This window comes from Epinephelus lanceolatus, chromosome 2 (genome assembly GCF_041903045.1).
Source record: "Epinephelus lanceolatus isolate andai-2023 chromosome 2, ASM4190304v1, whole genome shotgun sequence".
Lineage (NCBI taxonomy): Eukaryota > Metazoa > Chordata > Actinopteri > Perciformes > Serranidae > Epinephelus > Epinephelus lanceolatus.
The window spans coordinates 40876670-40891251 of record NC_135735.1 but is presented as its reverse complement, the minus strand read 5'-3'; the positions used below and the strand labels follow the sequence as shown (position 1 = coordinate 40891251).

Below are 14582 nucleotides of genomic sequence, written 5' to 3'. Positions count from 1 at the left end.
GGCCATTAAAGGGGACTTTCACAATTCCTCTGGTCCAACAATGTTAGTAAACATGAACAACTCTCCCAAATCCAAAATCTGGAGTGCTAAAACTTAAATTTGTGATGTCACAGGGTATAAAATCTGGAGCTGCTCCATAGACAATGTTTTGGGGAAAGATTATGTAAATGACGCTGAGAGCACCAGGGAAATGTTCTAAGCATTTTTATCTTTTAGCACTGAGAACACCACAACAGAATAAAGCTTGTTTAGGTATAAGAATGAAAACAAATGTTTGGTGGAGTGATAAAATCAGGCTTCCATTTATTGTCTGTGGAGCAGCTCCAGACTTTATACCCAGTGACATCACAAGTTTGTGACTTCTGTGGTTTCTGGGTTCGAGAGAAAGTAGCTCATGTTCTCAGATATTGATGGAACTTTCTTAGGCCACAGAAATTTTTTTTTGGAATTCATAATTTAGGTAGTGTTAACATAACCTTTAATATTTCACTACAAAGTGAAACCGCTGAAACACATTTTCTCTCATTTGTTATGGTGTTAAATGCTGAAGAATTTGATGATGCAAACCCCCTTCATACCCTGTGTCCACCCACATAGGTGTTTTCATTTATGCTGCCTGATTAGGACGCTTCTCAGGAGTGTGCAGGCATTACAGTGTTTGATTGACATCTCCCTCAGCCTTCTGCCACTGGTCGTAACACCCAGTTTATCCTGAAGTGAGATTTGAATTTGTGGCTTCTTCCCTGGTTGCTGGGAAGGTCAGCAGCATGACAGCTTGAGCCATGCTCAGAGACACTTTGTTTTGAAGATACAGATCATCTCCTTTCCTCAGAGTATTATTCCCTGTTTAAAAGTTATGCTGTAAAGTAAAATCAGAATGATCATGCAAATCTTAGTGTGAGAGGGTAATTTAATGCTCTCTGTGGGCATAAGATGAAGTTGTCAGTGGTTTTCCAACAGCATCAAACGTCAAAGGTTATTTTTCTACAGTACACGATTAATTTGGTTAGTTATTATAGCTGTTTATAAATCTGCTCTTTTCTCTGGAACCTTCTTCTGCTCCTGGTAGACCTGAGCTGAGATTAATGTGGACTTTCTCATTCTGAAGTGTGAAGATTGGCAGAAGGTGTTTGATTAACAGCGTTTCTACCCCACTTGCAACAAAATGGCAGGGTCTCAAGATATCATCCAGTTAACTCTGTCTCTCTTGTATTCCCTGTATTCTGTCTGCTCTGCTCCTTTCCCTTCACCCCAAATACATTTTTCTCCCTCATTTTTTCTAAATCTCTCCTCATTCCCTCCCTTGTCTTTATTTGTCCTGCTTTTTTTTTTTTTGCCATGTTCCTTTTCCTTCACATCTCATTGTTTTTCTCTCCCTCCATCTTTTCCCCTCCTTCACTGTCTTTAATGCTGTTTTGCCTATTTTATTCTTCTCCCCTGTCTCTCCATCACCCAGGAAGGCTGAGAGACGGATGAGTGTATTGAAGAGACAGAAGGAAGAGTGTGTGTTTAAAGAGGAAAAGACTCGGCAATACATGGGAGCTGTCATTTCTGTGGCGGAGCACATTTCCCAGGAGAGAGACCAGCTGTTGCAGATGGTACTACTGATGCTACTGACACTGTAGAAAGATTTTTACATCACATGACACACATGCTATACATAATAACTGTATTACTACTGACACCCTGGTGAAATCAGCCTCATTACAGAAAAATATCCTAACTGCTTGTACTAGTTTAACTTAATTAATCTCAAAGATAGGAAAAATCCAATCTTCCTGTTACAACAACAATGCATGCCTGTATCTATGTTTAGATTTTACATGAGACTGCCTGTGTCTTTGATTAGAATGTACCCATAGGCTACTCCAGATGGACAAGCCATAATAGCAGCTCTCACTTGTGTGTTCAGTTTTAGCTACGAGGAGTCAGAGGCAGTAACTATGCTGCTGGAGGAGAGGAAACCCCACCTTTACTGACAGTTTTCCTCTTAATTATTTAAATTAATTATTTATTCTAATTAATTACTTCATTTGAATTACTTATTAAAATTTAAAGTGTCATCATGCAGTTTGAGTAGTACTTAGATACACTTTGTGGTGCAACCTGGACACATCTTCAGTGATGTTACCGGGGTCATTGGGTGTTTCGGGTCTTACATCAGACACCCTCACCCGGGAGGTTTGAGTAGAGTTTCAATCATCATATTTCGGTTTCGTGTTGTTCCTCATCTTCATCGTCATTACCATACAGACCTAAAAACATTTTTAGTAGTTATTTTGAATTTAGGACAGTTAGTTTAGACGGTTGTGTAATAGCTGAATTAAACTATCCTTAGATAAGATGGGATTTGTTTTCTAAATCCTGTAAGGAAACATGTTTCTGTGATGCCAAAAATTCTGAATGTCATCTTAAACTGAGATTAGAGAGGATTTTAGATTTAGGAAATTTCTGTAACGAGGCTTCAGGTATGAACATACATACACATACAGGCACATGTAATATCGCTGACACTTCTATCACTCTAGGGAAGCAGTGAAGAGGCCAAACGCATTTGCTGAAATGCAATTTCTGAATCCATCAGCTATCATCTGATGACAATTTAGCTTTTTATAAGTTTAAAAAAAAAGCCTACCTACATTTCTATGTATATATCCGTTTACAGCATCATGTCTCTGCTGTATGCCAGCTCAGACAGTAAACAAAAACCAATGCACGGAAGATGAAGTCCTGGCCCGCATTTCGATTAGCTAGATATCTGGTTGGCTACACAAAAACACCCTGAATTACTGGCTATTGTCCCTAGAAGCTAAATCATCATCAGACCGATATCCAATAGGTTCTGAGATTGACTGGGTATGACACATGATGGAATTGACGCTCACATACACACACCAACACACAAATAATTTCTACTTTTCAAAAACTAATTGCTCGCTTTCCATTGAAAACCAACAACACAAAACAATCTAATCTTTTTTTTTAACCAATTAACTTTAAGATAAGCCTTTATTGATCAGTAGAGGAGAAAGTTGTTGCAAAGGTGCTGCAGATAAATAGAGAAAAGTCAATATAGAATATTGTATAAAATCTAAAAAATTAAAATACAAATATGATTTAAACAAAATTAAACCAAACAAAAGCAGTTAAACTCGACATTGCAAGGCAAGCAGTACACATATTGTACCGCATCCATGACCAGCGTTGTCGTTCAGCTAATAATGCAGCACTGTCTCAAGTGAAGTGATAGTGGTGTGATTAGCAGTGGTAAGATTAATATATAATCTGCAGTAACAGCTTATATCAAAATAATACATAATATCATATAGTAATAATTAGTGTTTGTCTGCTTTAATATAGAGATAATATAGTACATACAATATATGAAATGTCTACATTTCACCTTATATTCTATGTCCCATGTTATACCATATTATGTTACACTTCAGTATCACATTATCTCCTATACTATATGTTACTGCACATTATCATACATTATCTTAATATGTCATAGGGTTTGATTTCTTGCAGAAATAGTGAAGTAAACACTTTGAAATTTAATTCAAACCGAGCAAATAGGACAAACAGATGTCTATTTAACCTTTGGACTGTTGCTAGGTTAGGTATTTGGCAACCGATGATTGAACCCAAATGCAGACACCAAAGCACTGCAGGCAGGGTTTAAAGGCAGTTTACCTGCTAATTTGTAAGGCTTGTAACTGCTGTGAAAGCAGGTCGGATTAGAAAAACAACCACAGGAGAGCTGGCAGTCACCCAGAACATAAACTGGCAGGCAGGAATCAGTCAAATGCTACAGCAACAAGGCAGCACAGACAATCTGGCAAATGTCCAATAAAGCTGCCGTCTACATATACTGAGGAGCTATTGAGTAATAAGGAGCAGCTGTGCAGCATGTGGCTGATGACTGTTGGTCCAAAGAGACAGAAGAGTCTGAGCGCACATTTTGAAAACCTATTGTTTTTGTGCCAGGAGTTGTGTGCATCATTTATCAAACAGGTGCAGTTTCCCTATCAGCTGAAGTGCACTCTTCATGTCAGCAGTGAGATTTAGGGATGATACTGCAAATAACAGCAGGTGATATGATAAATGTGACTGATTAAACATTCCACTGATTCCATTTACGAAGGTGCATGTAATAGACCTCTTTTACAGCAGACAGTTTGGCATGTCTCAGCTGAAAAAAGCACAGGAGTAACCAGCTCCAGGGTGCTAGTAATGTGGCACTTGAAGCAGCTCAGCATATTTGATGAAGCTGATGTATTTGCTTGGTTATTTTGGGTTGTACCCACATGGTTCTCACCCATCCAGGATGGATGGGCTGATTTGGGAATCAGTCAGAATTAAATTTCTTTTCTTAGTTGGTAACCTCTGGGAGAATCCCAGCACTGGACTATATCTGCACTCTCCATCACTTTCAAAATGTATCTCTTGGGTTTGTAAATCTGTAAGCCTGTCTCCTACAAATTGTGTTTGTATAACACTAAATTACATTCATAATTACAATGTGATGACAACGTAATTGTTGTCTGTGTTATGTTCAGAGACAGCGTTTCTTTGAGTTAGTGAAACACTACATGTCTGTACTGCACTGGATTTGTAGGGAGACATACAAAGTGCTGGACTGAGACACTAAAACCCCGGGTTCACACCCAGACGCCTGTCTGTGATTAGGTTGAGGCTAAAAAAGCACTTTGGTTAAGGTGAGGGAAAGATTGTGATTTTGGTTAAGTCTTGATTTAAAAAAAGGTGGTAATGCAAAAATAATGCTTTAGTCACTAAGGGTGTATTAGTGTACAAAACAACTGAAATACATTGTCAGTGAATAATTTTTGACTTTTCAATTACGTTAATTAGCAACATTTTCTCATTATGTAAACAGAAAACGTAATTTGCTCAGCATTACATTTCCCTCAAAATTAGATCTATTTTCAGCAAGAATAAATACACAAGCATGAAATTATAGAAAACTGCATTGTATTGATTAACAGAAGACTCCTGTTCCATTAATAGCACATTTTGTTCTTTCAGAGCCTTGATGCCTGACTGGGCTGGTAATTTTTTAATGATAATTCCATCATGGTAGAGGAGGTGCTCTGGGATGTTGTTAGATGAATATACAGTCAGAGCCATAAGATGCAGCATGTCAAAAAAAAAAAAAAAAAAAAAAAAAAAATAGAGTTCAGCCGAAACACATAAAACTATTAAGTATGTACTTGGCTCAGTTGGCTACGTGTATGGCAGAGGAAGGGAGAACGTTTTTCTGGTAAATGTTAATAGATTCAGGGACTTTGCCATGGCTTGCTTTTTAGATGATAAGCAAGAGCCCATCATGTGTAGAAGGTCAGACTGACACCATATTAGAGAAGTGGGTCTAAAGCTAACAAGAGCCGATTTGTCTGCAAGAGAACAGGATGACCACAATGGTGTATGTGCGTGATTTTCTGTGTGTGTGTGTGCTGTGAGTACAGATATTATTGGCTATTTGCAGTGTTGTGGCTAGACCACATAATGTGAGCAGTAGAGCTGCTGCTGAGGAAGACTGGCTGGTCACTTAAATTATAATTGTAGTTTTCTATGTCTGGCTATGACTTCCAGGATAACTGTATTTATGTTATTATCCAAGACACTTAGCTGATGTTCACCTTTTAGGCACAATACAAAAACATCTTTACATCCCGATTGAGGTTTGCAGTCTCTCTTTGCTGCACTTTGCTTTTCAGTCCTGCTAATTATGCAATCAGTGGTCTGACTCACAAGATGTGGACTAAAGGTACATGTGTGGTGTTTCGGGAGGGATTGTCCTCCTCCACATGAAACTAGTCTCGCATAGCCAGATCTATCTTCGAATTTAATTTTAAAACTGTGTGTGAAACAACAACAGTCTCTTTACGTAAATCCTTTATTTAACCAGGCAAAGTCTCATTGAGATATAAAATCTTTTTCAAGAGCAACATGGCCAAGAGGGCAACAATAAACACAAGTAGACTAGTACACCTGACACACACCACGCTCTGAGCGAGCAACTTACACGCTAAAACATCTTTTAATGTTTCATGTGGCGTTTTCTTTTTTGGGGATGTAGCCATTTTAATGCCAGGACCTGCTTTCCCACGTGCTGATGTTCCACCCAAGACTATTTACCATCATTGCATCTGGGCTTAGTGCTGCTCAAGACAACCGTGTTAAAGAAATACATACAACCGAGAGTGTTTTATTCCTTTGGTGTGGAACTATACTGGGTTCAGCCAGACCTTTCTCTAGTGCTGGCACAGTGAGAAATTGGTTTGGGTGTGCAGGACTATGTAATCAGTGAGAGGAATGGTTTAAAAAAGTGTAGGTGCAGGGTGCAATTTAACACATTTTTCTTTTTAACCACAATCTTTTTTTAACGTACCTGTGCTGATTTGTACCCACTCTTTAGAGGCAGAGAACAGTAGGTGCAGAAGATCCACGTCAGCCTTAAATGATGTGACATTGGGGATTTTTGGCTGCTATTGCAATGTGCAATCACTTAGTTGTAAAACACCTTCATTATACTGCACAAGCAGGAGTTAAATTAATTTTATGCCACACTAGCACAACATTAGCTGTGTTTTTTAGGCTGACAGGTATTTTACCATTGTTTGTATGCTGTTTTATGAATTTCCTTTCTCATTTTTCTGCACACCTACTATTGTCTACCTTTAATTGGTCATATAACACTGAAAATAGGATGTTTGTGGCAGTGTATGTGCCTTACACAGCAATGTAGATTGGCAACAGTCTCAACAATCTTTCCTTCTTTTCCTTTATCCATCTTTCCCATAATCCTTCACATCCTTCATCCAACTGTGCACTCACCCCCCTTCTGTGCTCCTCTCTTAGATCAGTAACCCCCCGTCTTCCCTCTCTACCTCCCCAGGCTTCAGTTCTTCAGCAGGAAAAGCAGGGATTCGTCAAGAGAATTCTGAATGGCACAGTCCGATTCGGAAAACTACAGGAAGAAGTCAAAGTAAGTTCCTTTTTTTAAACATCACTTTCATACTACAGTAAATGCCCCTGAAAGTTCTGTGAATTCTCTTCTAAAGATGGGGGAAGTCTTTCCCAGTCAACTATGCCCGGAAACTACACTGCTACACAGCAGGCAGGTTAATCTGATCTTAACCTCTGATGCCAGGGTAGCATGCGAGGCTACAACTTTGGCTTAGCTGCTGCCTCAATGGTCCACACTGAGACACAGCATTTACCTGAAGTTAATTTGGCCCAAGATAACCCTCCAGTCTATTTCATATTGATCAGTCCACTCCACTGCACTTAATAATCCATCTCTTATCACTCTCCAACACTCAGAAAGCATAAATTGATGAACACTTGTGTCGATTGCCAGATTGCCATCTCAAGCTGAGCTCTGAGTCTTGAGAGCCCCTCTCCCTCTGGACCAACTGCACACAAATACTCACCAACATGTGGCTTTTGTCCTGTATCAGTCACGGGTATTTATCAACCCTGATCAGCAGTGATGGAAACATGACACCCAGATGGACACACTAAATTTTGCCCCTTTTCCGGTGTGGCTATTGGTAACTTCTGGGACTCTTTGTCATCAGCCACAAATTCCAACCTCCTCCGTCCAAGCAGCAACTGAACATCGTTTCAACTAAGTCAACACTGAGTTGGAAGGAGGGACTGAATAAGTAACAGATAAAAAAAAATACCTAATGACTATAACATTTTCACTAGCCTACATGATGCTGTCTACTGTTGACTAACCTTATTTTCTGGTGCTTTCGCGAAATTGGAAATGGGGTATATGACTGCATTTTCCCATCTCTAACAAAGTGTAGAATCAACAGCCCACACCGTAAGCATGGCAAATGTAAAGAAAACATCAGCAGTGATAAAAGTGTTGCTGTGTGTGCTGGTCTCTTTGACTTTGGTCCATTGATCTTAGGGTGTCCCTGTGACACTGCTGTTACCTGTAGTTATGGTGCTGACTTGCTTTAATGTGTGGCAGTGGACAGGACCTTCTAGGCAGTAACACATTGTTTGATTATATCTACTGTATTTCTGCAGCTCATTACTCTCTGATGTCTGCTGCTAACTGATACCACTGCTGCTGTACTGTAACTGCAGTCCACTGGCTAATGTTTAACACTGTTCTGCCAGCTGGAACTGTACCTTAATACTAATATTTAAAGCTAAATTTGTGGACTTACAGTAATGTGACATGGACACGCCAAACTGAGACCTGTATCTAGATACTGTACAAGACATAATTTAAAACATAGTCAAGCAGGTTTCCAGTTGGCAATAAGTAGATCGTAAACAGAGGGATCAGTATCATGAGGGCCATAAGATGATGCAGCAGCTTGTTGTAGCAACGGTTCTAAAAGTTTGAGTTAAAAGGCAACATTGCATTACAAATTTTCACATTTAACTTGCCACTTTGCTCAGACCTGCCATAGCTTCAGTGTTTTTTTCTTTAAAGGGAAAAGTAATGTAAGATGGTATAGATGGCTGTAATAGACATAAGTATGGTCATGACTGATAGTGGACAGGAATCAATCCAGAGCATCGTTTTTCTCTTTCATCTACTCTGTGACACAAATCATATGGAATCTATCCCTTTCCACAGAAATATCATGGAGACTAGTCAAGGGAATCACCATGGCAACCTTTTCTCCACTTGCATATACCTACAGTGCCATCTTGGTTGACTTCTGGGGTTGACAATTGTCCTGCAATAGCAATTGGCACAGCCTTTGTTTGTTATGCCAAATGTGAACGTGGCATTCATCAGGCAGTATTAGTGCCTTGCTCTAGGACCAGTGTTCTGTGCTCCAGCTGTCAGCAGCTCTTGTCATTCAAGCCACATCAGGGGGAAATATCTCAGTGGTTCTGTCAATTTTATTTGTGTCTCTATAGCAACGGCCCAGAGAAAAAGAGGTGTGTGTTTGTGTGTGTGTGTGTGTATGAATGTGAGTTCTATTGGTGGTAATCAGACCATTGAAAGAAGAGAGTTATAAATGTTAAATGTGCACAAGGACATTATTTCCTTCTTGTTTTTATACTTCATTAGTCTACCCTCTCATTCCCTGCCAGCTAAACTAGATATTAATTATATGGAATTATACTTCTCCCTCAAGGTGTTGGAGCTGTATAACACAGGGATTCTTTTCTTTTCTTGTCTTGGGCTGGAATTACATTGTATACATACAGTATGCGCTGTAACTATATGGCTATCTAGGCGTTCATCACAATTACTTTCATAGACCTGCTACAACACAATAGATGATTCTTGCATCAGTTGGTATTGATGTCCCCTCACTATTTACTGGAACACAAAGTCTTCATGTTTCTCATTTTGTCCAACCAACCTAAATAGGGATGCACCGAATATTCGGTAACTGAATATATTCGGCTGGATATTGCAAAAAAACACACACATTATCGGTATCGGTATTCGGTAGAATAAGTTAAAAGCAAGGCCGAATAATAGCGGCGTGTTTTGATAACGCAATCAAACAGCGTGCCGTGACGGGCTGAGTAAAATGTCGGCAGTGTGGCAATCTGTCCCTCACTGCACTCGCATTTGCGACTTAAAAGTTTTGAGCGAGAAAAATAGGCTTAAATCATTCAGCACGCTGTGCGTGCAGCCTACAGATTTCAACCAGCAGCAGAAACGAAAGGCGAATCCCACCGATTGTGGGTTGAACGGGGGTCACAGACACAGACAGTAATGTATTCCTGTCAAATAAGGCGGCCATCGGCTTACCGGCGACGGATAAGTCGGCTCCAATAATATCCTCTTCTTGGCGTCATGACTGCCCAGAAATACCTGAACAGCTGAGCCAGCCGAACACAGGTATGTGACGTGTCAGAGGAGAAATGAGCCGTTCATGGCCCACAAACCTCACCGCACTTTAGGGACTGTTCTTTACTTATGAAGGGGAGGAGGGTGGCTGGTTGATTCTTATTTTATTTATTTATTTTATTTTGATCCCCCCTATGTTCATCACTCATTGATGCTGTTTTTGAAGTATGAATAAGTCAATAAGTAATTTATTCCATTGAAATATCATTGATGTAGCCTATAATAGAAAAGTGATTTATCTTTTTATAAATGACAAAAGGCACACCTGCCTCATTTTTGCTGTGGTATCATGATACTACTCAGAACCATGATATCGTACAGTGGGATCCAATTTTGGTACCGTGACAACACTAATCTGGAGGGGGTTCATCTGCAAAAACTAATGAAAAACTAAACAACGATATTCGGTATTCGGTACTCGGTATTCGGCCAAGCGTTTAATATTATTCGGCTTCAGGTTCGGCCACAAATTTTCATTTCGGTGCATCCCTAAACCTAAAGATACTGAATTCATAAGAAAAGAAAACAAATCAAATCTCAACATTTACGAGAATATAACCAGATCATGTTTGTTATATAACTTAGGTAAATGATTAATCAAAATTATACTTTGTCTATTGACTCATCAATAAATCAATTAAGAATGTCAGCACCACAGTAATGATGTTTGAATTCCTTCACTGAAACATTTACAGACATGGTGACGAGGGGGTTTGCACTGCACCGGGAACATTCTTTCTTCAATTTGCATCAAATCTTTAAATTTTGTCATTCTTTGATACTTGGTTTTTTATTTTGTTTGTATTTGTAATGAGACTGATATTTAACTTTTTTGCTTTATTGTCCTTTTATTTAAAATGGGATCTAGCCCAGTCAGTGTTGCTTGTCATCACTTAATGTGTATGAACAATACCCCGCAGTGTTTCCCAGTGAAAGTGAAACACAACTGTTCATTGAGCTGGGTCTAAAAGTTTGCTTTAACTCACAAACAGTCGCTTCTCTCATCCTTTGATCTGATCAGCTCTGATCACGAGTCTGGGTGGGGTATTGCACCAAGCAGGATTACTCAGTTCGCACGGTAACTTCTAAAAAATACATGCAACAGCTTCTCTGAACATTTGTTAATATCTAGCAAGAATCAATACAGTCACATCTAGTTTGTTCAAAGAGAGTTTGATTGCAGTTACAGAACTGGTAAAATAAAAATGCATTTCTTTCCCTCTATGGCCCAAATTTGTTTGTAGTGTCAGTAGTGAACTACACAAAACGGCACAAAAAAGTTATTTAAATGCTTGTGAGTGTAGTTGAACTACAAACACGTTACACTTGCAAAATATAGTTAAACTCCTAGTTTTATTACAGGCAGTTCACTACTCCTCAATGCTGGCGATATGATGCAGTGATTCAGTGGTTCAGTGGTTGTGACTGAAAAGCTCTTTTAGCCTCATGTCTTGATTCTACACAGGACTGCATGAATATTATTATTCATGTCAGCATACGACATTTCTGTGTGCAGTTACAAGATTCTGTTATTTTCAGAGGCCTTTGCACCTCACCTACAACCAAATCAAACAACATGAAAATTTCAGTGCAATGTTAACCATTTATTGATAGTAAGTAATATATTATCGCAAAATGCTATTCACTAAGTAACTTAATAAAAACCCCTTTCACGCAAAATGATAGTAAAGGGAGGGAAGAAACAAAAAATGATATAGGCTTATGTAGAGATATGAATTTATTTTCAACAGCCTGATCCTGATCTAAGTCTCAAACCCACACTTATTAGAAACATGTGAAACTCTTCAAAGTCATAAAATGAGTTTCTTCCCCATCAGTGGTGATACCTACTGAAACAAGCACATTTGTAAGGTTGACTTAGATTCCATTAGGCATGAAGGCTCTGAATATCCTGAAGAGAAAAAAGCCCAAATCAACAATATGTTAACATTGCTAGTCATTCATACATCTGCCTCATGTGGAAATGGAGTTTGGTATCTATCATTCTCGGAACCCATCGGCTGTATTCGGCGTCCTACTTCCGGCAGATGGCGATACAGCCAGACCCCCGATTTTTTGGTATTCTGGTTTGATTTGGGCGGAGGAGGTGAATTTCTGTTTCCGACTTCTGTTTATATATAAGTAAATATGCTGAACCATTGCGATGGATTCAGAGTTTGCAGTGATGCCAATTATGTTCCGCCTCACCGCATGGACCATTTAACCCGGCAAAACTGCAGCTGGCTGAAACATGATTGGTCAGTATCACGCGGACTACAAACAGCCTACAACCGGAAATCAGGGCTCTTCCACTTTTCTTCCGGAGGCAAGATCTCCGGGGTTTGCCTACAGACTCTACATTCACTGAATGGAGAGTCTGTATATAGAGACTAGGTATCTCTTAATGAGTCACAACTTTTCAGTATGGACAGAGCATCCAAGAAAAGACATATATGTGCAGATGTACAAAAATAAATAGTGAAATACATCAGTAAGGATGGTCAAAAGATCACTTTTTCCACTACTGTTAGTGACAATAAATCAATCAAATTTACCCCAGGTCTGACAGTCCATCAGTTATTTTGATGTATAGAATTTAGCCAAAAAGATTTTTGTTGGGATCTTACTCTCAACTACCAGATGCAGCATCTTCCCACCAGCGCATGACCTCCCCCTCATCCCCATCCCCTCCCTGTTTGACGACCTCGAATAAACTCTCAACTCATTTAACTTGATGGAGGCCAATCAGTTTAAATGACAATAAAAGTCCACAAGATGATGGCTGCACATTTTCACAAATGGTCCATTTTAAAGCTCAGTGATTCACCCGAAGACATCAAAATTGAATTGCAAATGTAAAATAGATTTTTTTGCCATAGCTTTTTACCTGCTTCAGTCAGATTTTCCACAGCACAGTCCCTTTTGTATTCCTCATCAGCAGCTCATGGGGGCTGCTGATGAGACACTCAGTCTCACAGCAGTAGGTGATTTATTCTGAGATGGGAATGTTAATTCAAAGTTATCTTGCTCTCACTTTTCATACCAAGGTGAAATGCTACCAATTTCCAGCAGCTGCTTTCTTTTTAGTAACCGGCCATAAACTCTATAATCATCTCCAACTCTCCTTTGATTCTTATCAAGCTGTGATCTCAATGTTGCCATCTTATAAACTGAAAAGATAAGGACTGTGTGCCATAAGGAGAAAGCAGATTACGACTACATTATTCATGTGTAATTAAAATTAATGCTCCTCCATCTCCTTGGAACACCTTAAAATGTTGAATATTTTAGTGAATGCATGTATAAATATAGCCAGGTCACAGGTTTGCGTGACCCGTGGTGCCTGACATCAGTGTAAGATTACTTTGTTTCCCATTCCAAGCTCATTATGGTGATGAAAGACTTGAACAAATTAACTTCTTTCACTTAACTCATTAGCCCAATTTGGCTAATGGTGTCAGCTAGCAGCTAGGTGTTTCAAGACACTTTCTGGCTTGTACTTGAAAGCTGAAAAAAAAGTTGAATTCTCAAGGATTCTTAACTTTTCTTTGACAAGCAACACTTCACCTCACTACGCTACACATTGTGTAATTGGCACCATTTTTAAAGAGAGAAAGAACCCGTTTGGAAATTGATGTCAGTGAGGTCTGTGGATTACCCCAAGTAACCCAGACAGAGTTTTCTCATATTCAGGGTTGTCTTATATTTTGACCAATGTGGTCATTTTCAGATGTAGGGGAGGAGAGTAATATTTTTTTCAAGTAACCTGTCACCTGACCCTCATGAAAGCAGGCTCCTGAATATGTCAGACCATAAAACCAGCAGGACAAACACTCCACTGACGAACACTGTGTCCTACAGCTCTGCCAACTTGGGCAGAAAATGAAATCTCTCTCTACTGTCTGACCTGCTGCTGTTGTCTGTCATCTCACATTTATTGGTTTCTCTTTTCTCTTACTCCTAAATGTTTCTGCCTCTAGTTGTTGTACTTTATAAACCAGTCCCAGTACTTTATACTTTATTAACTTTGACCATCATAGTACTTAAAAAAAATGAGGTACTACCATGCAGTTAAAATCATTCATTGCAAAAGAAAATAGCTCTTCTGTTGTCATTCTTTGGAGCTATCACTATTTAGTGACACCTGAAATTTATCTTGTGCAGCCAGACCTCCATCTCATCAATCATGTAATGTCACAGAGAATCTCAGCCCAGTCACCAGAAGAAAATGTTGGCATTGTATGTTTCTGCAAACCAGCAGTGTGTTGCAACTGCATGTTTCATATGTATCATAACTGTTTTCAAATTGATGTAGTATATGAGCTTACTTTGTCATTGGGAGGTGGAGCGGATGGTGTGTTACCTAGGCGTTTTGCCTGCCAAGCTGCAGACTACTGTTGGAGACCAACAAACAACACAACCAGTTGTGTTTTAGCGAGTCATTGCAGTGTTTTTAATGGCTTTTTAGGTTGCAAATGTGGTCGTTTGTAGCGACCCATCAGCATTTTTCCAGCAGCTTTCTAGGCTCTAAGCATAGGCATTTGTAGCAATTTGTCAGTGAGGATCGTGTCACGACAACACTGAGACACCACTGCTTTTCCTGGCATAATTTTGGCACCAAAACTGAAAAAAACAACAACAAAAAAACAGTTTTCCTAACCATAACTAAGTGGTTTTTGTGCCTAAATATAGCAACATGTTAACCTCA

The 14582-nt window shown here is 39.3% G+C and overlaps 1 protein-coding gene across 2 annotated transcripts in view; it reads left to right on the top strand.

Moving 5' to 3' along the window:
* The window catches only part of cep89 (centrosomal protein 89), a 72095-nt gene that overhangs the window by 16752 nt on the left and 40761 nt on the right, over positions 1-14582 (top strand). The window contains exons 15-17 of one of the 2 annotated variants that reach the window (XM_033624709.2): positions 1457-1598; positions 6923-7012; positions 7388-7714. In XM_033624709.2, the coding sequence (XP_033480600.2) occupies positions 1457-1598; positions 6923-7012; positions 7388-7405 (250 nt within the window). In that variant the 3' untranslated portion in view covers positions 7406-7714. Of the gene's footprint in view, positions 1-1456; positions 1599-6922; positions 7013-7387; positions 7715-14582 lie in introns of those variants that run through there. The other variant, XM_033624537.2, reaches the window with a different exon arrangement.